General features: G+C 59.9%; 2 protein-coding genes across 3 annotated transcripts; one reads left to right on the top strand and one right to left on the bottom strand.

Annotated features, from left to right (window-relative positions):
* Window positions 1-516: 516 nt before the first annotated feature.
* MRPS24 (mitochondrial ribosomal protein S24) lies at window positions 517-3,422 on the top strand. The gene is made up of 4 exons (XM_074808007.1): window positions 517-567; window positions 1,673-1,741; window positions 1,818-1,929; window positions 3,080-3,422. Exons 1-4 carry the CDS (start codon window positions 535-537, stop codon window positions 3,361-3,363), a joined length of 498 nt encoding a protein of 165 aa, XP_074664108.1. The 5' UTR covers window positions 517-534; the 3' UTR covers window positions 3,364-3,422.
* A 4,489-nt stretch (window positions 3,423-7,911) lies between these two features.
* Window positions 7,912-21,014, bottom strand: MXD1 (MAX dimerization protein 1). 2 transcript variants are annotated; one of them, XR_012621042.1, is made up of 7 exons: window positions 20,852-20,974; window positions 20,667-20,763; window positions 15,921-15,950; window positions 13,307-13,421; window positions 11,645-11,804; window positions 10,095-11,558; window positions 7,912-10,011 (listed from the first exon to the last, which is right to left on the bottom strand). XR_012621042.1 is itself a non-coding variant. In XM_074807938.1 (6 exons), exons 1-6 carry the CDS (start codon window positions 20,922-20,924, stop codon window positions 11,389-11,391), a joined length of 645 nt encoding a protein of 214 aa, XP_074664039.1. In that variant the 5' UTR covers window positions 20,925-21,014; the 3' UTR covers window positions 7,912-11,388. The 2 variants fall into 2 exon arrangements, 1 of the variants encoding a protein (XP_074664039.1); XM_074807938.1 differs by having other exon boundaries at window positions 7,912-11,558; window positions 20,852-21,014.
* Window positions 21,015-21,417: the final 403 nt, after the last annotated feature.

The raw sequence follows: 21,417 nt of genomic DNA, 5'->3' as shown, positions 1-21,417 counted from the left end.
AATGTCCAGTACCCTCCAGTATCCCCCCAGTGTCCCCCATCACCCCCAGTACCCCCAGTACCCCCAGTACTCCCCAGTTTCCCCAGTACCCCCAGTACCCCCCAGTACCCACCAGTGCCCCCCAGTTTCCCCAGTTTCCCCAGTACCCCCTAGTACCCCAGTACCCCCAGTTTCCCCAGTACCCCCATTAACCCCAGTATCCCCCAGTACCCCCAGTACCCCCAGTTTCCCCATTACCCCCAGTACCCCCAGTACCCCCCATTTTCCCCATCACCCCCATCACCCCCATTACCCCCAGTACCCCAATATCCCCCAGTACCCCAGTACACCCAGAACACCCCAGTTTCCCCAGTACCCCATTACCCCCAGTACCCCAATATCCCCCAGTACCCCCAGTATCCCCCAGTTTCCCATCACCCCCATTACCCCCATTACCCCCAGTACCCCCAGTTTCCCCAGTACCCCCAGTACCCCCATTCCTCCCCCGCGGCCTCCCGCCGCCAGGGGGCGCTGCCCCCCCCCGCCCGTGCCAAGATGGCGGCGCCCGCGGCTGCCCGGGTGCTGCGGGTGAGGGACGGGACGGGACGGGGGGACACGGGGGGGGGGACAGCGGGTGTGGGGGGCACCAGGGGCTCCAGGCATCGGGGGGGGTGGGCTGAGGGGGGGGTGGGCGTGGGGGGCTCTGGGGACACGGCGGGGGGACGGGACACTGGGTGGGGGACACTGGGGACACTGGGTGTGGGGACACTGGGGACACTGGGTGTGGGGACACTGGGTGTGGGGGTCACTGGGGACACTGGGTGTGGGGACACTGGGGACACTGGTTGTGGGGGACACTGGGTATGGGGGTCACTGGGGACACTGGGTGTGGGGGACACTGGGTGTGGGGGACACTGGGGACACTGGGTGTGGGGACACTGGGGACACTGGTTGTGGGGGACACTGGGTATGGGGGTCACTGGGGACACTGGGCGTGGGGGACACTGGGTGTGGGGGACACTGGGGACACTGGGTGTGGGGACACTGGGGACACTGGTTGTGGGGGACACTGGGTATGGGGGTCACTGGGGACATTGGGTGTGGGGGACACTGGGTGTGGGGGACACTGGGGACACTGGGTGTGGGGGATACTGGGTGTGGGGGACACTGGGGACACTGGATATGGGGGTCACTGGGGAACTGGGTGTGGGGGACACTGGGTATGGGGGTCACTGGGGACACTGGGTGTGGGGGTCACTGGGGACACTGGGTGTGGGGGACACTGGGGACACTGGTTGTGGGGGTCACTGGGGACACTGGGTGTGGGGGACACTGGGGACACTGGGTGTGGGGACGCTGGGGACACTGGGTGTGGGGACACTGGGTATGGGGGGCACCAGGGGCATATAGGGGATGCCTGGTATGGGGGACACTGGGGACATTGGGGACACTGGGTGTGGGGGACACTGGGACATCGGGTATAGGGGACACCAGGGATGGGGGACAGAGGGTGTGGGGGACACCAGGGATGGGGGGTCACCGGTTGCAGGAGGCTACAGGGACACCACGGGGGGGGTGTCCAGGCATGGGGTGTCCTGGGGACACAGGGTGGGGGCACAGGGGACCGGGCAGGGCCAGCCCCCCCCAGCTGCCGTGGGGTACCCGCAGCCCCTCACCCCTGTCCCCTCCCCAGGCGGTGCCCTGCCTCCGCCCTGTCCCCGAGGCCACCCGGCACCTCCACACCACCCCCACCTGCCTCAAGGTAAGCCCTGGGGGTGCCCCTCTGCCCCCCTTCCCCCGCGGGGTCCCCCCCAGCCCTGACGCCACCGTCCCCACAGGCGCGGGCGGCGCGAGTGCGCGTGGGCAAAGGGGACAAGCCGGTGTCCTACGAGAAGGCGCATCCCCCCCACTACATCGCCCACCGCAAGGGCTGGCTGTCCCTGCACACCGGTGGGTCACCCCACACCCCCCCTGGGGCCGGGGGGGGCGCCCGGATGGGGTGGCGGGGATGGGGGGGGTGGGGGGCACCCGTGGGGACGGGGGATGTGGGGATGGGGACGTACGGGGCGTGGGGGCATCACGGGGAGGGGCTGGGGGGGGTTGGGGGGGGCAGAGACGTGTGGGGCACCCGGGTTTAGTGGAGGCAGGGATGTGTGGGGCACGTGGGCACGGCAGGGGTGGGGCGCGCAGGGAGGGGGACATGTGGGGCACGAGGACAGTGTGGGGACGGGCCACGGGGTGTCACGGGGATGGGGACGTGTGGGGCATGTGGGCATGGTGTGGGTGGGAGCATGTGGGGCACAGGGGCAGCGTGGGGACAGGGACATGTGGGGCACAGGGGCAGTGTGGGGATGGGGCACACAGGGATGGGGACGTGTGGGGCACAAGGACAGTGTGGGGACGGGCCACGGGGTGTCATGGGGATGGGGACAGGTGGGGCATGCGGGCACCGTGGGGACAGGGACATGTGGGGCATGGGGACATCGTGGGGATGGGGCACACAGGGACGGGGACATGTGGGGCACGAGGACAGTGTGGGGATGGGCCACGGGGTGTCACGGGGATGGGGACACGTGGGGCATGTGGGCATGGTGTGGGTGGGAGCATGTGGGGCACAGGGGCAGCATGGGGACAGGGACATGTGGGGCACAGGGGCAGTGTGGGGATGGGGCACACAGGGACGGGGACACGTGGGGCACGAGGACAGTGTGGGGACGGGCCACGGGGCATCATGGGGATGGGGACACGTGGGGCACGTGGGCACTGTGGGGACAGGGACATGTGGGGCATGGGGACATTGTGGGGATGGGGCACACAGGGATGGGGACACGAGGACAGTGTGGGGACGGGCCACGGGGCATCATGGGGATGGCGACACATGGGGCACGTGGGCACCGTGGGGACAGGGACATGTGGGGCATGGGGACGTCACGGGGATGGGGCACACAGGGATGAGGCCACGTGAGGCACGAGGACACGGTGGGGACGGGCCGCGGGGCATCGCGGGGATGGGGCCACGTGGGGCACACGGGGCCAGGGAGGGGCGTGGTGGGTCCCCGCTGGCCGTGGGGCCGGTGCCACCCCTCCTTGGTGCCCGCAGGGAACCTGTTCGGGGAGCCGGGCGCGGCGGAGCGGGCGGTGGAAGACGCTTTCCTGCGCCGCTTCCTCAGAGGCACCTTCCCCGGCATCCTGGCGGACGAGGCCGTGCTGAAGCGTCGCGCCAACCTGCTGGTGATCTGCGCCGTGCTGGTGCGGGGCCTGGCCCCCGCCAAGCTCCACTTCCTGGTGGGCTACACCGAGACCCTCCTCAGCCACTTCTACAAGTGTCCCGTGCGCCTGGAGCTGCAGACGGTGCCCACCAGGGTCGTCTACAAGTACCTCTAGTGCGCGGCGGGGCCGCCCTGGGCTAGTGCCAGGGGAATAAAGTGGGGGGTTTGTGCCCACCTCGCCCTGCCTGTGGGTCTTGGAGGGGTTTTTGGGGCGTCCCTGCGCTGTGGGGTGCTGCTTTCATAACGCCCCTGTGGCCTGAATGTCCCCGTCCCTGTGTGTCCCACGTGTCCTTGTCCCCACCGTGCCCCTGTGTCCCGCTGTCGTGGTTTGTGCCCGGAGGGAAACGGAGCACAGCGAAGCCGCTCGCTCCCCGATTCTCAGAATCCCAGAATCCTTCAGGCTGGAAAAGCCCCTCGGGATCATCGAGTCCAACCCTCAGCCCGACTCTACAAAGTTCTCCCCTACCCCACATCCCCCCACAGCTCATCCAAACGGCCCTTAAACACCCCCAGGGGTGGGGACTCCACCCCCTCCCTGGGCAGCCTATTCCACTCTCTGACCACTCTGTCGGGGAAACATTTGTTCCTCATGTCCAGTCTGACCCTCCCCTGTTGCAGTTTAAAGCCGTTCCCTCTCGTTCTGTCACTAATTCCCTGGGAGCAGAGACCAGCACCAACCTCTCCACAACGTCCTTTCAGGGAGCTGCAGAGAGTGATGAGGTCTCCCCTCCCCTTCTCCTCCTCACACTGAACAGTCCCAGCTCCTTCAGTCGCTCCTCACAGGATTTATTCTCCAGGCCCTTCCCCACCTCGTTGCCCTCCTCTGCCCTCGCTCCAGCCCCTCGAGATCTCTCTCGCATTGAGGTGCCCAAAACTGGACACAACCCTCCAGGTGTGGCCTCACCAGTGCAGAGCACAGGGGGACTGTCACCTCCCTGCTTCTGCTGGTCACACTAGTGCTGATACAAGCCAGGAGGCCGTTGGCTTTCTTGGCCACCTGGGCACACTGCTGGCTCATGGTCAGCTGCTTGTCAATGAGAACCCCCAGATCCTTTGAAAGGAGGGTGCAGAGAGGGGGGAGGAGTCTCTTGAGCCAAGGACCCAGCGGCAGGCCAAGAGGGAATGGCCTCAAGCTGCGCCAGGGCAGGGTCAGACTGGCTCTTAGGAAGGATTTCTTTGCAGAAGGGGCTGTTGGGCGTTGGAATGGGCTGCCCAGGGCAGGGGGGGAGTCCCCATCCCTGGAGGGGTTGAAGAGTCGGGTTGAGCCAGCGCTGAGGGATCTGGTGGAGTTGGGAACGGTCAGGGTGAGGTTCATGGTGGGGCTGGAGGAGCTTCAAGGGCTTTTCCAACCCCGATGGATCTGGGATCTGTGAAGAGTGCATTACCAGCATTACTGGACCTCACAGCACATGAGGCGTCTCACCTGACTTTATCTCACCTCACCTCCTCCGCGCAGCCCCGGGCAGTTTGAATTGGAGCATCAATAACCTCTGAGGGATTTTCTCCCTTCCCTGGGATCAACACCAGCACCGGGCTATTGACGAGCTTTAAGCCCGTGTTCAGGGAACGAACCAAAGCCGATGGGAACTTCCCAGGGCAAAACATTCGCTCCAGGGCAGGCAAAGCGCTCCCCTCCCTTGGGGCTGGCGGTTATTTAATGCTGCCAGGAGCTTAATGATAGAGGTGGGGAGGGGAACCCGAGGGTCTTCCGAGGTGGGGGCCCAAACTCCCATCCCCTTCCTGCGCACTCCCCTGACACCGGCCGGTGCCAGTGCCCTTCTCTGGACACGCTCGAGTCATTCAAGGGCCTTTTTGGAGTGAGGGGCCCAAAACTGAACCCACTCATCGAGGGGCGGCCTCACCAGTGCCGAGCACAGGGGTCAGATCCCTTCCCTGTCCCTGCTGGCCATGCTGGTGCTGGTACAAGCCAGGATGCCACTGGTCTTCTTGGCCACCTGGGGACTTTTCCTCCCATGCCCAGCCAGAGCACTCTGCCATCCTCCTCATCCCCCCTGCACCCCCAAGATGGGTGGTGTGTGGGGCTGAGGTGCTCCCAGTGCACCGACAGCGACAGGTGATGGCTTGTGGCTATAATACTGGGCACGGGGGCTACTGTCCCCTGCACCACTCTGCTGTCTCAGGCACGTCTCTGGTCCATCCTGCAGACAGGGGTGGTAATTTGGGGCTGTAAAAGTCCTCGATGGGGCTGGATTTCACGTGTCTCTTGGCTGCTGAGGGGGCTGTGGGGCAGCTGGGCTTTCCTGAGGGAAAAAAACACACAAAAAATGCCCGAAGGGGAGCAGCTCTTCCCAGGCAACGTAGGAGCAATGTACATGTGTCACATAAGACAAACGCCCGCGTCCTGCTCGCCGGCAGCTGTCCCTGCGCGGTGACACTGAGCGCAGGCGGCGTGCGAGGGCCCTGGCTGAGGGCTGAGAGCTGGGTCTGTTGGACTCGATGGGCCGAAGGGTCTTTCCCAACCTAAACAAGTCTGTGGTTCTTCAGAGAGCGACGGTGCCCCCGCCCAGCCCCTTCAGCAGCATCGCAGCAGTGACCGAAAGCCTCGAGGGGCTCAGCCCCCCCCTCCCCTCCCCTGCACCCCCCGGGATGTGGCAGATGGGGACAGCACAGGGGGATGGAGGGACTGACAGCATGGGGGGGGGGGGGGGGGCGTGGTGTGGAAAGCTGGTGCTGTTTTGCTCTGCTCTCCACCCCCCCCCCCGAGAGGGGACGAGGGGCAGAGGACATGGGGTGACGCACCAGACTCTGAATTACAAGAAAATATTTTACTGTGAAGGTGATAAAATGCTGGCAGTGCTTCTCCAGCCAGCTGCTGGAGGCTCCAGGTGTGGAGAGAATCAAAACTTGAGCGCGGGGGGGGGGGGGTGTGCTTAAACAACACAGCCCCCCAGCAGTGCCTTTCCCCCAGCGCTGCCTCTCCCCTGCCCTCACATTTCTGCCCGCCCAGGCAAGGCAGAGCCGCTGCTGTTGCCCATCCCTGAGGCTCTCCCTGACACGGGCCAGCCCTTGGCACACGGGTTAAGACAGGCTGTTTGGGGGGGGGGGGGTGGGGGGGGGAAACTCAGCAACAGCAGCAAGGAAAAGATTCCCACCTGCCCTCTGGTTTGCAGCAGTTTTTCCCCTCGCTGAAGGCAGCTGTGCCAGGGCAAAGGACACCAGTTAAGCCGGACACGCAGCCTCTGCTACCCAGGGCAATTGCCACCAGCCCCAGCTTAAGCCCAGCCTAGTGTCTGACCCATTGTCTGACCCTGGGCACCGGCTCACTCAGCGTTTCGCTGAGCGTGAGAGCAGCACAGGTCGAGGCTGCGGGAATAAACCCGGCCCAGCAAGACTCAGAGCTGAGCCTTCGTTCCCTGAGCAAGCGCTGAGCCAAAGGCTGCTGGATCCTCGCTGCTTTATGCTCTCCTATGCTAGTGTGGAGTGTAAAACCAGGCTTAAGAACACTCAGCTGAACATCAGGGTGAGCAGAGACAAAGCCCCTCCCGAGCCCAGTGCCAGTTAGGACTCACTTTATTGGCAGCTCTGGATTAACAAAGCCCCGGAGAGGAGCCCACAGGCAAGGACAAAGCCAGGTCCTCAGCCAGGGCAGATGCGGGAGAGCTGCGGCCACCAAGAGAAACGGGGAGAAGAAAAGGAAGAAAAAACACCCCAAGGCACCCCAAGTTTCACAAGGAGCTTTGGGGACCAGACTGGGCTTGGGTGGGGGGGACCAGAAGAGCTGACACCCCCCCCCCCCACCTCCCTGCTGAAGACTCTCCCCCTGCCAGAGGCCTGGAGTGAGACCCCTGCGTGAGCTGCAGAGCACGGGGGGGCCCAGGGCTGTACCCCGACCCCCCCCCTCTCAACAGTTCTTCTAAGCCTTGCCTTGCTCCTGCCTAGGACTGGGGGGGTCCCAGCAAGAAGGGCCCCCCCGCCCAGGAGGCCAGTCCCCAGCAGCAGGGAGTTCTCCTCAGTGCTAAGGGGCTCCCCACTAACAAGGACCCGACCCCCCCCCGCCTTGTTCCTACCCACACTTGGGAGCCCCAGGCACAAGGGCCCCCCCAGACCCCCCTGCACCCCCAGGAAGGTCCCCTCTCAGAGGAGGCTCCACCCCCAGGGCACATCCCACCCCCTGGGCCCCCCCCAGCCACAGCTTGGATGTTGATGCCCGCCCTCCCACCCCCCCAAAAACATCTCAAACCTCTGAGCTACTCCCTGCGACCCCCTCTAGCCCCCACCCAGAGGAAAAAAAAAGGCAAAAAAAAACCCCCAACACCCCCAGCACAATCTCACCATGGGGGCTCCATCTTCTTTAAGCACCTGCAAAAAAATCCAGCACCCAAACCCAGAGCAGGATCTGCCCAGAGACCCTCAGCCGTGGGGCAAAACCCCACCGCAGGTTGGGGGGGGGACACACACGTCGGACCCTTCCCGGCAGCGCAGCTCTGCCCCGGCGGGTGCTGAAATCAGGGCTCAGGCAGTGGGATGGGGACGGGTGGGACGGATAAATAAAACTTAATTTTATTAAATAAAATCGACACCAATGAGGTGCCTGCGCCGCTGGGCTCTGCCTTCCCGGGGGTCCCCCCCGCCGCCACCTCCCCTCCAGGTGACGTCCCCGGGAGCCTCCCGCTCGCTCCCCGAGGCAGCGGCCGGCACACGCTTCTCTTTCATAATGAAATAATTTATTTTCTAACAGTTGAACAATACAGAAGTATCCATATACACAGCAAAGATCTTCTAAAACATGTACTTCCTAAAAACGCGTGTGCTAACGGTCATAAAAAGCACCATTAGATGGTCTTGACACAGGATTCAGAATGATGACGTGGTATTTACAGCAGGAACTGAACGGCTGGAAACACAATTTATATTTTCCCATCTGCTGCTCCCCGGCTCTCGACTGCCCAAAATAAAGCCGACGCCGGAGCGGGTTCGCTCTCGGGAAGCAAAAAGAAGAAACGAGAGGGAAAAAAAAAAAAAAAAAAAAAGGAAAAAAGCAAGTAAAACGTGTCAAAAAAACCCCCCAGAAAACGCCCAGAGGGTTCTGGCTCGGGTGTTTCGGATGCTCACGTGCTGCTACGCCGGAGAAATTAAAAGGATGAACCAAACCTCGTGGCTTTTGGGCAGAGCGAGGCCGTGAACCCATCGCGACGTGGGGGGGGGCGAGTCGGGGAGCAAAGCGCCTGGGGGGGGGGGGTTGGATAAAGCCCCGTTCCCGGCAGCGCCCCGTTCTCCGCCTGCCCACAGGCCCTGTCTCTCCCCCCCCCCCCCAAGACAGCGGAAAAAAGAAAAAAGACCCCAAAAAGCGTCGTTTTGATTCACACCCGTCTGGGCGACGCTCCGTCGTAAACGCGGGGGGCGTGAGCGGCTCCTCCCGCCTCCCCCCCCCCCTTTTTTTTTGGTTTTTTTTTTTTTTTTTAATCACAATCTACAAAAATGTCCTTCCTGCAGCTTATTTCTTAGGAATGCTGGTGGATCAGTGAATTCCAGGAACAGGCTGGCACAGCCGCCGGGCGACGTTTAAGGGGGGACCTGGAGAGCCCGAAAGCGGCCGCAGACGGTCCCGGCCGCCGGCCAGGAGTCAACCGCCGCGTTTCCAGCCTCGGTCCAGGTTAGTGCATCATTTTGGAGGGTTCCCGTTTCTCTTTGCCCCCCTCAGGCTGGAGACATCCCAACAGTGCAAAGTCCAAGAATTATTAATTTGGGACAGAAACAAAAAGAGAGGTGGGGGGGGGTGGGGAAAAAAAAAAAGCAACCCCCACGTGGCGTTTCACCAACAGAAGTAACTCAAAAAGGCACGACACTGAATAAAATAATTTACGCCGAATCGAACCCTTAAGACTTGGTCTAGCTAAATAACAACCAAAAATCAACTCTTTAAGCTCCCGATGAGGCTTTTCCCGACGCCCCACGTCACCCTTCCCCGCTCAAAGGCAGCAAGAGCCGAGGCTCCGGTGGGATTCCCGAGGCGGTTCCTGGAAGAAGGCGAGGGAGGGCTCTTGGCAAACACCTACCAGAGCCGCCAGCCTCAAAGTGCTGATATTCCACTTTTTTTTTCTCTGTGCTTTTCATCTTTTTTGCCTTTTTTTTTTTTTTCCCTTCTTTTTTAAAGCGTAGGGGTTTTGAGCTCGCGCGCCGAAGGCTGGCTGCCGGGGCGTACCGATGCTAAAGGCTTCCGAGCTGTGGGTCAGTGCAAATCTGCTGGATGTTGAAAAATTCTGGCTGCTTTACCAAAAAAAAAAAAAAAAAAATCCCTCGTGGTTTTGCTTTTCTCTCTTTTAAAACCCAGCACGTGCAAAAAGAGCTGAGACTTCGGAGATTTCAGTAATTCGCTGGCCCCGTCTCCCATCCTCGTGCTTCTCAAAAGATTTCAAACGATCCAAAAAATAGATTTAGGATGTTAAAAAAAAAAATAAATAAACCCAGAAGAAAAAAAAGACACTGAATTGTTCATTCGCTCGCGCTCTGCGGTGGCGAAGTCTCGGCGAGCGCCTGTCTGGGAGGGATTTGCACAGCCCGCGGGCGCGCGGGGACGCCCGGTTTTGTCGCCCGGCGCTAAGAAAAGCCCTTGGGGAGCAAAGTGGCTCCTCGGTGGGTGCTGGGGCCTCGCCGGGTGCCGGGGTGAGAGGGTTGGGGTGGGGGATTGAGCGATGGGGATTGAGTGAGAGGTTTGAGGGGGCAGAAAAGACCTTTGCCCGGCTCACGGGGAGAAGAAACATCTCCGTTAGCAGACCTCTGTGTATCAAAGTTTCCAGAATATCTATAAAAGCAGAAAGTTGTAAGAACGTTATCTCCAGTACATCGGTTTCATAGAAAAATGAATAAATACTATTTATAGCTCACGTGTTTTCTGTACATCTCCGTGTGCTCTCAGGTCGGGACCCCCCCGCCGTCGGGGCGGTGGGAAGGGCTCTGGCCCTTTCTTGGCATGTTTGGGTTTGTCTCCCACAGGTGGCGACCAAAATCCTCCACGAGCCCCCCCGCCGCCCCCAAGCGCCCAACACGATCCCCGCTGGCCCAAGAAGTGCTTCGGAGGTGCCGCTGAAGCCCGGCGGGGTCTCGGTGGGGTCCCCTCAGGCGCTGACGGCCGGAGGCTGCGCCGCTCCCCCTCCCCGGCGGGTTATTGCTAAACTGTCGCGCGACGGATTCGAACGGGGCCAGGCATCGCTTCTGGAAAACAGATGAGGCAACATCTTTGTTTTTTTGTGCTAAAAGGATGGAGATAATCTTTGTTCATCTCTCCGAGGTAGAAAAAAAATTGTCCCCGAGACAAGAAGCATGAAAAGGAAATTCCAGGAGGGCTCTCGGCCGCGAGGCGGGAGGTGGGAGTCGCACGGGACGGGGACCGTTCGCTTTTAGGTAGGACAGAAAATTTCCCAGACTGAAGGCGTCTGACCCGAGGCTCTGCGAGAGGGGGGGGCGATGACTGTGGAGCCCCGCAGCCCCCCCGAGTGGCGTTCCCTGTGCGAGTAAGGCTGTGGGGAGAGGGCAGGGCCGGGCTGGGCGTTTATGGCTGCGCTGCTACCCTGAATATTTAGAGTCGGAGGAGAGGAGCGCTCCGGCGGCTGGTGCTGCAACCTCTGCGCCCACCCAAGACGCCAAAACGCTCCGTGTGCCCGTTGCCGACTTGTCTCCGCTCTCTCCTGGATTTAAACTACACAAAAGTCCGGCTCCGCCTTCGGACCCTCACCCAAAAACTCAACATTTGGGCCCTGCCGCCAATTATCGGGTACGTGACGTCACCCAAATGCGGAGCAGATCCGGAACACCGGGCAGTGCCAGCAAGGCAAAAAACCCAGGGATTTATTTTTTTTTTTTTTTGAGGTTGCTGTCACCGCTGCGATATTCTCAGGCGCTTCCAAACGTGGCTGGAATGTAGGGTCTGGCAAGGAGGAGTTTCCAGGTGGGCAGAGAAGCCGGCGGCTGCGAGCGGAGGTGCGCTGCGGGGAGCAGCTCGTCACCCGCAGACCTAACGGGGTGTTTTGGGGCTTCGGCAAAGCTCAGCTTCATTTCGGTCGGCGGTAGGTGAAGATTTTTTTTTTGACGTGCAAAGAGAGTGGCGGGACGATCCGGTGTGCTACCTAACGAGATCCAAAAGGGAAAGAGCGACGGGTGAAACAGCGACGGGAGTTGCTTCTTATAGACCGAGAGGCAACTTCAACCTCTTCACGCCGGAGCTGGAGTAGCCCTCGTCGCTACAGACGCTCTGCAGGCTCCCTCTTTCGTCCGAGTCGCTCGGGCTGCTGCTGCTCCAGTCGAGGTCCGCGGGAAGGTCGTCCGTGCTCTCCACGTCCACGTCGATCTCTTCTGCAAGAGGAATGGTTTGTGTTACAGCGCGGCCGGCCAGACCTCTCGCCAGCCGGCCCCGCTCCGCCCCGAGCGCGGGGTCTCACCTCTATCCGAGTCGGAACGCTCCGAAGAAACAGTGGATCCGATACTGTCCATCCTTATCCTCTCTATCCCCAGCTTCTCCAGCTGCCTTTTCAGGTGCCGCTGCTCCCGCTGCAGCTGGTCTATTTGGTGTACGGCTTTCCTGTCGTAGTCTTCAAGCTTCTGCAGAGGAGAGAGAAGGGGCCCTGAGCTTCCCAGCCGCACGTAAAACATCGCTTTCGCCACCCGAGTCGTCTAAACGCAACCGCTGTCGGCTACCGAGGGGCTCCCCGGCCTCAACACGCGCAGGACACGAGTCACACAGATGCAACTTTCATCCTCCTGCGAGCCAACAGGCGTCGAAGCAGGGTGCAGCGTCTGGCCCGGGGATGGAAAGGTCTGGAGCTGGCCTGAAGCCGCTGGAGAAAGCACATAAAGTGCCTCCAAACAATTTACAAGCGCAGCGAGGCCGGAGCCGGCCCCATCCTATTTATATATTTTCAGAGTCTTTGATAACTGGAGAGTTGAATGCAGCCCGGTGCCAGCACTCCCCCGATTATCTCTCAGCTCGTGGAGCTCTAAATGCACCCAGCGAGGTGAGTCCTGTCGAGCCCAAGTCTAAAGGGTAAAGAGTGAAGTAGGAAACACTCTAGAAAAGAAAGGGGAAAAACAGCTGCGCTCCAATCCTGCAGCCAGTCTCATCCCTAAGGCCCCCGGGTGTGGGGCACAATGTGGGAATTCAGCCCCTTGATAAGGAGAATCGCAACGGCCTCGCTGCGCCAACGGCGAGAAGGGCACTGCTGGCCCCTGGCAGCGTTACCCTCGTCAGTATTTCCAAAACAACCCGGCCGTTACCTTCATCCCGCACGAGGATCCAGATGCCCCGAAGCCCCCGCGCCCTGTGCTGCTCTTGAACCACAGAATCATCTGGGTTGGAAAAGCCCTTGAAGCTCCTCCAGCCCCACCATGAACCTCACCCTGACCGTTCCCAACTCCACCAGATCCCTCAGCGCTGGCTCAACCCGACTCTTCAACCCCTCCAGGGATGGGGACTCCCCCCCTGCCCTGGGCAGCCCATTCCAACGCCCAACAGCCCCTTCTGCAAAGAAATCCTTCCTAAGAGCCAGTCTGACCCTGCCCTGGCGCAGCTTGAGGCCATTCCCTCTTGTCCTGGCGCTGGTTCCTTGGCTCAAGAGACTCCTCCCCCCTCTCTGCACCCTCCTTTCAGGGAGTTGCAGAGGGCCAGGAGGTCTCCCCTCAGCCTCCTCTTCTCCACACTAAACCCCCCCAGTTCCCTCAGCCGCTCCCCATCAGACCTGTGCTCCAGACCCTGCACCAGCTCCGTTGCCCTTCTCTGGACACGCTCGAGTCATTCAAGGGCCTTTTTGGAGTGAGGGGCCCAAAACTGAACCCACTCATCAAGGGGCGGCCTCACCAGTGCCGAGCACAGGGGTCAGATCCCTTCCCTGTCCCTGCTGGCCATGCTATTTCTGATACAAGCCAGGATGCCGTTGGCCTTCCTGGCCACCTGGGCACACTGCTGGCTCCTGTTCAGCCAGTTAGAACCAACACCCCCAGGTCCCTCTCTGACCAGCAGCTTTTACTGGCAGCCGAGCTCAGCACCCACCCAACAGGGACGCAGCCCGATTTCTTGCATCTCCCCCACCGAACGAGCCCACGCTCACCTTGATGTGCAATTTAGCTTTCGTTAGTAAACTCAGGGTGGTGTGTCTGCTGGCCTCAGGTCCGAGCGGCACCAGCCCCTTCAGCTTCTCCAAGCACAAGCGCAGGTGGGCACGCCTGTCGGGAGATCACACAACACGCTGAGCGCTCGCGTACCCGCTTCCCAAATGGTGTCTCACCTCTGCGAGCGGATGATCAGGGTGGTTGGAAGCTAAGCCCAACCAGACGCCTTCCCACCCTCCGCCTCCATGCACTGGGAGAAAACTGCAGCCAGAGGAAAGGGCCTCACTGAAAAACCCGACTCTGACTTCAGCCAACCCCACCTACAACACCCTGCCAGCACCTTTCGGGCTGTTGGGATGCTTGCTGGTGAGGAGCTGCCAAAAACCTCATTTTTTTGGGTGAGGATATCCGCTTTTGGTCTTCCTCCTCCCAAAAAGCTTCACTGCAGGGATGCTGTTCAGCCACCACCTTGCTCCACTGACAGCTGAAGCCACCTGAGCCGACACCACGCAGCTGTAAACCCCGTGCGGCCCTCAGAAGCGCTTCCTTTCCCCATTTTTAGCAGGAACGGGCCAGTTTTGGATCCATCAACTCGGCACGTGCGGCTCCGGTCAAAACAAAACCAGGATCCCAAGGGAACACCGGCCCCGAGCAGCACCACGCTCCTCGGCCACCCCAGCACAGGAGCCTGTCAGGAACCCTCCCTCCCTCTATAACACCCAGATTTTGTCTGCGTTAACACGTAAGCTAACGCTCTACCGCTTGCACCCCGCCGCTGCGGGAAACTCTGGCTGCTGGAGGAAATCCCTTTCTCCGTCGATAACCAAGATGCTCCCAGCACGGGCCGGTTTACTTCACGTTCAACACTCCAACCCCAAGATTTAGGTCACATTCTTGGGCACCCGTTGCAACACCCGCCTTTGAAATACCCGATCGACACAGGCAGCTGCAAATTGGGATTTTGCAAGTACCTGCCTATCTTGTTTTGCACACGCTAGGAGTAAACAGGCATTTGCCTACACAAAGTACCTTCTGAATTACAATGCAAACAAAACACGTGGTCTTTAGTCTTCGGGTAAATCCCAAACACCGACGGGCTCAAAGATGAGCTTTTGCAAAGATTATTTACCTGAGCAGGGGGAGGAAGAGCTGCCCGGAGCAGTGCAGACCTGTCCAACCGTGCCGTGCTGGCTTACAAGTGATTTACCTGCGCGATCTGCAGATAAGGAGCCAGCCCAGCCGCGCTCCGCAAGCGCTGCGGCAGCAAAACTGAAAATCCTCAGCTACCTTTGCTAAAAAAAAAACCCCAAACCCTTATCACGTTGGCTGTTCACACCAGCAAAACGAATGGAAAAACCCCAGCTCGCCCTGCCCAGCAGAAGTTACACGGGGGTGGGGGGGGGGAGCGCAGCAGCAACCTGCCCCGCTTGGTCAGCGCTGAGCAACTTTGTGGATTACACAACGCCAACGCCGGAGTCAAACATGGGGTTTCCGCTGCGAAGTTAGAGGCGCAGCGTCCGTAAAAGTGCGTTTCTGCCGTGCTTCACCTGGCTGAAACTGCTGCCGCGCTTAAAAACCCCCAGAAATCCCACTGAATAATAAAAGAAAATAACCCTCAAAGGATTCGTTTCCTGGGAAAAGGCCCTTCCAAGCCCATCGTTGCGCTCGGCCTTGTGAGACACCCATCCTCCCGCCGCTCTCCCTCCCCGGATCAAGCCAAGCTGCTCCTCGTGGTGGGGAGGAGGCCAAGATTCACCGGCTCGACTGCTGGAGGATGGGGTTAGGGTACCCCTAACGAGGAGCAGAGGAAGAAGGGGCGCGTAACCCCTGTCCAGAGAGCAGCTCATTTCTCCAGCCGCCCCGCTCGAAGGGGCGGAAAAGACAAAGCACTTGGTGCCCTTGCTTGTGCAACTTCAGCAGCGGGCTTTCGACACGGCTCTGCTCTGAACAAGGCGAGCCTGAAGTAATCAAATGCTAATTTTCTCGTTTTTTTTAAACAAGGAATAAACATCCCTGGCCTTTTCTAACCCACGTCACTTGCGACACAGGCAGTTCTGCCTCTGAAGGTACAAACCAACCAAGTTCACACCAGTCCTGCGCTGGCAGCAGGACACGGCAAGATTTGAGCCACGTCCAAGCCATGCTGAGAAAAAAAGAGGAGCTGACCAAGGACACAAAGTCGTCGTTCAGCCGGACGACAAAGACCGCACTGGTCTGTGGCAAATAATCACACTTATGTGGAGGCACAGCTCCGGTCAGGTACCTACGCCCTGACTGTGGGTGAGCAGAGGATGACGGTCACCCCACCGGCACGGGATTGCCCCTGGGAGCTGGGAAAGGGTTGGAAATCCTTCTCCCTAGCAAGCTGAGAGGTGGGATGAAGGGAGGATGAAGGACTCCCATCTCCTTACTGCACAGCTGCTCCGGTGGCCAAGGACAGGGACTGCTTCAAGTACGAGCAACATCAGGAACCTCCTCGGTGACCCCCTTATCCAGCCGTCCTGTCCCTCCTCCCCTGCTCCCCATCTCAACAGCTCCCCGAGCCCCGTTCCCAACCCCTGGAAAAGCAGCGATTCACCCAAACCCAGCTCCTACCGAACCTCCAACACTCACCGGTTCTTTTCCATCTCGTTGTGCGTCGACCTGAAAAAGAAAGAATGAGTTATTAACTCCTCTGTCTGTACAATTAGGATTAACACGCAGCCTTAGGAAATGCTCTCTGGAAAAGCTGCAAACCTTGGGGGCTGCTCAGTACCCCGGGGATGGTGAAAACAGCAGAAGGGACACAGATGATCTGGTGCAACGGAGAAATTGCCAGATAAACGGCAATAAAAGGGCCAGTAAAACCGTAAGACGGGATTTGAACGTGGAGAGGCTCAAATTTTAGCACTAGGAGTAGGATTAAGCAGCTGTATCAGTGCCGTGACGCAAGGCAGCGCACGCCATCCAAAAGCGAAGGCTCTCGAGGTTCGTGGTGGAGAAGGGGAAGTGGCAGCCCCGAGAGCTGCCACACGCTCGGGGCAGAAGAGCTCATCTCCGGGCAGGGAAGTTGCTCCATCTGCACACAAACCTGCAACCGAGCCGCTATCAGAGAGGAAGCAGGTTTTCGGACAGCGCAGGTGTCCTAGAGCACTTTTTTTTTTTAAAGCAGCTTTTTAAAGAAGAGCAAAGAAAGCAAGAGGAACATCTGTATTGTATTGTGTCCAGTTTTGGGCACCTTAATCCGAGAGAGATCTCGAGGGGCTGGAGCGAGGGCAGAGGAGGGCAACGAGGTGGGGAAGGGCCTGGAGAATAAATCCTGTGAGGAGCGACTGAAGGAGCTGGGACTGTTCAGTGTGAGGAGGAGAAGGGGAGGGGAGACCTCATCACTCTCTGCAGCTCCCTGAAAGGACGTTGTGGAGAGGTTGGTGCTGGTCTCTGCTCCCAGGGAATTAGTGACAGAACGAGAGGGAACGGCTTTAAACTGCAACAGGGGAGGGTCAGACTGGACAGGAGGGAAAAATGTTTCCCCGCCAGAGTGGTCAGAGAGTGGAATAGGCTGCCCAGGGAGGGGGTGGAGTCCCCACCCCTGGGGGTGTTTAAGGGCCGTTTGGATGAGCTGTGGGGGGATGTGGGGTAGGGGAGAACTTTGTAGAGTCGGGCTGAGGGTTGGACTCGATGATCCCGAGGGGCTTTTCCAGCCTGAGTGATTCTGGGATTCTTGGCATGTAAAGCAAAGAGACAAGGGCCGACAGCTCGGGTGCTCGGTGCCACCTTTGGGGAAGACACGCTGCTTTTTGCAGGCCGTGCGGTGTCCGAGCAGTCGCGTCTCGTGCCAGGAGCCCCAGACCAGCTCAGGACACACCGGCCACGCGAAACAGCAACTGGGAGCCCCCAAAGTCTCACTGTCATCCGACGTTTGTGTCTGTCTCCGCTGCTCAGCCAGTCATCTCTTGGTAAAACTGAGGTGAGCTGCCAGGAAGACGACGTGTAAAGATTCCCCGTGTCCAACAACGGGTTAACACCTCCGAACAGGAGACGCCAAATGTGAAGTTGAAACCCAGGTGGGCGTTAAGTCCATCGAAGAATTCCCCTGAAGCTCCTAATTTTGACAAAGCTAAGAAAAGGCAGAAAACCCAAGCTGCTACTTATTTTCTCTCCAACAAACCCAGGCAACAGGGCCGAGGCTTAGGGAAGAGCCACTTCCCTGCCCGCTCTCCTTAAAAGCTCAAGAGGCCACCTAGTCTAATTTAGGAAAAACGTTATGTGCCTGAAAACTTAAAAGATGTGGAAAACCCACAGGCTGTTCGGATAAGGACGCCTACCTGGAAGCCCTCATCAGCTCTGGGAGTGCTGGTTCCCCCCAGGCCCTTGATGCTGGAAGAAAAACAAGAGATGCCACAGACACACCAGTTGAAGCCGCTCACAGGGATCGTCTTTGCTTTGCCAGCAGCGTTTTATGCCGGATCACCACGGCTCGGGAAGCCACCACAGCCCTCCCAGCTTTCTAACGAGATTCATCTCAGCCTTTCTCCTTTTTTTTTTTTTTGCTTTCCAGTGGTGCTGCTTGACGCAATCCGCTCCCAAAGGCCAGTGTCCTGCTCGCAGGCAATCACAGAGAGTCCAAACACGCGTGATCCCAGTGGAGATGCTTCTCACTTAAACGGACAGGCATCACCCTGGCACGCAGGGGAACGGCGAGTTCTCCTCAGCAGAGCGTCTGCAAACAGCCAGGAAGGACTCAGCTCTTTGGCTCCTGTGGGATCTCTCCATTAAACTTTTTTCTGGATAAAAATCCTGTGTTTTACACCAACCCCCTCACCGCAGCGCTTGCAAACCTCATGCGAGGCGACGGAATGCAGCGAGCCTGAGCTCTTCCCTTGGTCATAAATAAGCCAAACGCTTCTTGAGCGTCGGTACCGACAGAGACCCCTATGCTTTTATTAATAACAAATTCACACCCTCTTCTGCGCCTTTGTTTCAGAATCCTTTCGTATGGGGTTTCTTGTGTTTGCATCCACAACTGCTAATATTTAAAAACAGGTTTCTTAGATGACGGATTTTTAATTTTGCATAAAATAAAAGAGGAGCAGGGACCAGAGGGGACAGCAGCTCCCCCCAGGGCTGCAGACCGCCTCGCCGTGTGCCCCCAGACCCCTTTCTAAGCACCCCCACGCCCAGCGAGTCGCTGATGGCACCTCTGCTAACCAAAACCTCACCCGTCAGCCCCACATCACCAGCGTTGCCTTCGAAACCTGGTCTTCTCTCCTGCAGACCGTAACAAAAAAGGTAACGGCACGTGCTGCAGCTACCCGTTCTCTCTTTAACACAACACAGACCTTTGTTCTGCTGCCGTGATTCGCCTTGAGTGAAGAGAAAGCTTTAAATCTTCCAAAAAGGAAATTCAGAGCGTGTGCAGGAGCGACAAACACCGAGGAATTCACTCAGAGTCTGCCTGAGACGAGACCAAGACCTCACCTGCCTTCTGCTCCCGTAACGGGAGCCCGACAGCCCCGAAACCCCCGTGTGGGGGGGAGACAGAAACGCCCCAGCTCGGGGAGACACCAGGAGTCAGGGTACAAACAAAACACACGGGGCATTCCGGGCAGTGTTTGTCGTTACGCAGCTATCAAAGGTCAGCTGTCACTGCGTCACACGGATGAGTTTGCTCCCAACCAGGAAAAAAGTGACATATCTGGTGACATCGCTGCCTTGCTCCTCCCTGGGCAAACAGCCTAAAATAGGGCAGCGAGAAAGGAAGCGACCGGCCGCCAGTGACGTGTCGGGATGAACCTGCTCAGGGTTCACTCTGCCCGACGAAGTTTCCCTCGCAGGCGTTTCGAGGGGCTGGATGTGCGTGTCCTGGCACGGCGGCAGCACTCCCGAGCCAGCGCTCCTGAAAGTCAGCTGATAATTTCACCTCGACAATGCCCCAAGTGATTTTAACATTATTAAAGCAACCGAATAAACCGCGACGGGTGTTGGAAAGAAAGAATTCAGCACGGCAACTCCCACCGTGACACAAGCGCCGGCTCCGCGGTGGCAGTTTCTGTTGTACAAAAACAGAAGAGTGAGCAAATAAAACGAGACTTGGGAGCGTTAAGTGATGAATCCACGGGCCTGGGAGGCATCATTAAATACTCCCTGAAAAAAAAAAAAAAACAACCAACAAACCCCAGGCTGGTGGGACTTGCTCCTGCAAAACAACGCAGCTGCTTGGAGCCGGCTTCAACTTGGGAAAAAAAAGGTGTTTTAGCATTCCTGAGAACGGGCTGCGTGTTTAACATCAGCGAGGAATAACCTGCGTCGGGGCTCTGGATGGATTTCAGGGAGGATAATTAAGGAATTTCCTTTTTTCAAAGGAAAGCAGCACTAGGTGATTTAATCGAAGCGTCGAACAAAACCCTGCGCTCGGCCAAAAGCGTATTAGAAAAATCTTGCTTTCTTTACGGAGAATCCTCATGGACTGAGAGTGGTTTCACTTCTCGAGCTTTGGCGGCGCACGCCCGAAATCAAAAGCCCAACTTCCACATTCCCCTCAGCAAACCCATCCGCCACGTCAGACGATTGCACGTCTCGTACCCAAGTTTGCCCAAGATGGGAGGTTTCTCCTCACGTCTTGCCAGGATGTTTCAGAAAGACACCGGCCCAGCACGGTGGGTGCGTGTCGATGCCGATGGGAATCTCTGGATGGAGGCGTGAAGGGGAAAGGGGAGGCGGGGGTGGAGGACCACGGGGCTGGCGGGAGGGCTGTGACAGCAGGATTGTGGCACAGCTCTGGCACCTGGTGACAGGAGGGTCCCCCCCAGCCCCTGCCAGGCACCCTGCGCCGGCAGGACCTTACCAGATCTGGGCACCCGGTGACAGGAGGGTCCCCAGCCCCTGTCAGGTGCCCTGTGACAGCAGGACCTTACCGGATCTAGGCACCCAGTGACAGGAGGAGGGTCCCCAGCCCCTGTCAGGTGCCCTGTGACAGCAGGACCTTACCGGATCTGGGCACCCGGTGACAGGAGGGTCCCCCCCGGCCTGGTCACACACTCTGTGACAGCGGGATCTTACCGGAGCCTGAGCACCCCCCGTGACAGGAGGGTCCCCCCCGCCCTGCCAGGCGCCCTGTGACAGCAGGGCCTTACCACACCCCAAGCAGCCGGTGACAGGAGGGTCCCCCCCCGAGCCCGGCCACACGCCCTGTGACAGCGGGACCTTACCGGAGCCCGGTCGCCCGGTGACAGGAGCCCGAGCTCCCCGCAACTGCCGGGCCCAGCCCCGCCAGGCCTCGGGGGCGCCCGTCTGTCCGCGATCCCTCCCCAGCTGGGGGTGCGGGGTCCCGGGCAAAGCCCCCCCCCGCGCCCCGTCCCCCCGCCCGGTACCGGCCGTTACCTGCTGCCGCCGCTGCTCTTCCTGGCCTTGGCGCGGCGCCGCAGGGCCTCTCCGTCCTTACCGCCGGGCAGCAGCGAGGCGTAGCCGTGCTCGGCTTCTGCGGAGACACAACCGCGGGCCACCCGTCACCGCCGGGCCCGGCTGAGGGGGGAGAACCGGGCCGGGCCGAGGGGGGAAACCGGTACCTCGCTCCCGCCGCTCCAGGTACTCGGCCGCCTCCAGCAGCATCTGGATGTTGAGGCCGCCGCAGGCCGCCATCTCACCGCGCTGGGAGGGCCGGGCCGGGCCGGGCCGGGCCGGGCCGGGAGCGGCGGCAGCGGCGGGGAGGGGGGCGGCGACGCCGTCTGTCCGCCTCAGCCGGCCGCTCCGCCAGGCCCCGCGCGCGGCCCCGCCCCTCGCCGCCGCTCATTGGGTGACGCCCCCCCCGCCGCAGATGCCTATTGGAGGAAGGGCGAGGGAGGCCCCGCCCAGCACTGGGCAGGGGAAGGAGGGAGGGAGGGGGCCGTGCCCGAGGCCACGCCCCGCGCTCGCTGTCATTGGCCGAAAGCGCCACGCCCTCCCACCATTGGTCCGGCCTCCCGCAGCGCCCCGCCCACCCAGCGGGCCAGCCTGGCCCTTCCCAACCGCCTCGCCCCGCGCCCTGACTCACTTCCTGCCCGGACAGCCAATGGCGGGGCGGGAAGCGGGGAGGGGGCGGGGCATGGGCGCCAGCCGGCAACGTGAGCCCGGCGGGGCGGGGGGCACGGGGACC

The sequence above is a fragment of the Strix aluco genome, chromosome 28 (assembly GCF_031877795.1).
Source record: "Strix aluco isolate bStrAlu1 chromosome 28, bStrAlu1.hap1, whole genome shotgun sequence".
Lineage (NCBI taxonomy): Eukaryota > Metazoa > Chordata > Aves > Strigiformes > Strigidae > Strix > Strix aluco.
The sequence above is the reverse complement of the archived record's forward strand: the minus strand, read 5'-3'. Positions and strand labels throughout refer to the sequence as shown.

Coding starts and splice junctions, on each gene's coding strand:
- MXD1 (XM_074807938.1), bottom strand. CDS start 20,924: ATGGCGGCCTGCGGCGGCCTCAACATCCAGATGCTGCTGGAGGCGGCC. Junction 15,951..20,666: donor AAGAGCAGCGGCGGCAGCAG/GTAACGGCCGGT, acceptor TTTCTTTTTCAG/GTCGACGCACAACGAGATGG. Junction 11,805..13,306: donor AAGCTAAATTGCACATCAAG/GTGAGCGTGGGC, acceptor TCTCCTCTGCAG/AAGCTTGAAGACTACGACAG.
- MRPS24 (XM_074808007.1), top strand. CDS start 535: ATGGCGGCGCCCGCGGCTGCCCGGGTGCTGCGG. Junction 568..1,672: donor CGGCTGCCCGGGTGCTGCGG/GTGAGGGACGGG, acceptor TCCCCTCCCCAG/GCGGTGCCCTGCCTCCGCCC. Junction 1,742..1,817: donor CCACCCCCACCTGCCTCAAG/GTAAGCCCTGGG, acceptor CCGTCCCCACAG/GCGCGGGCGGCGCGAGTGCG.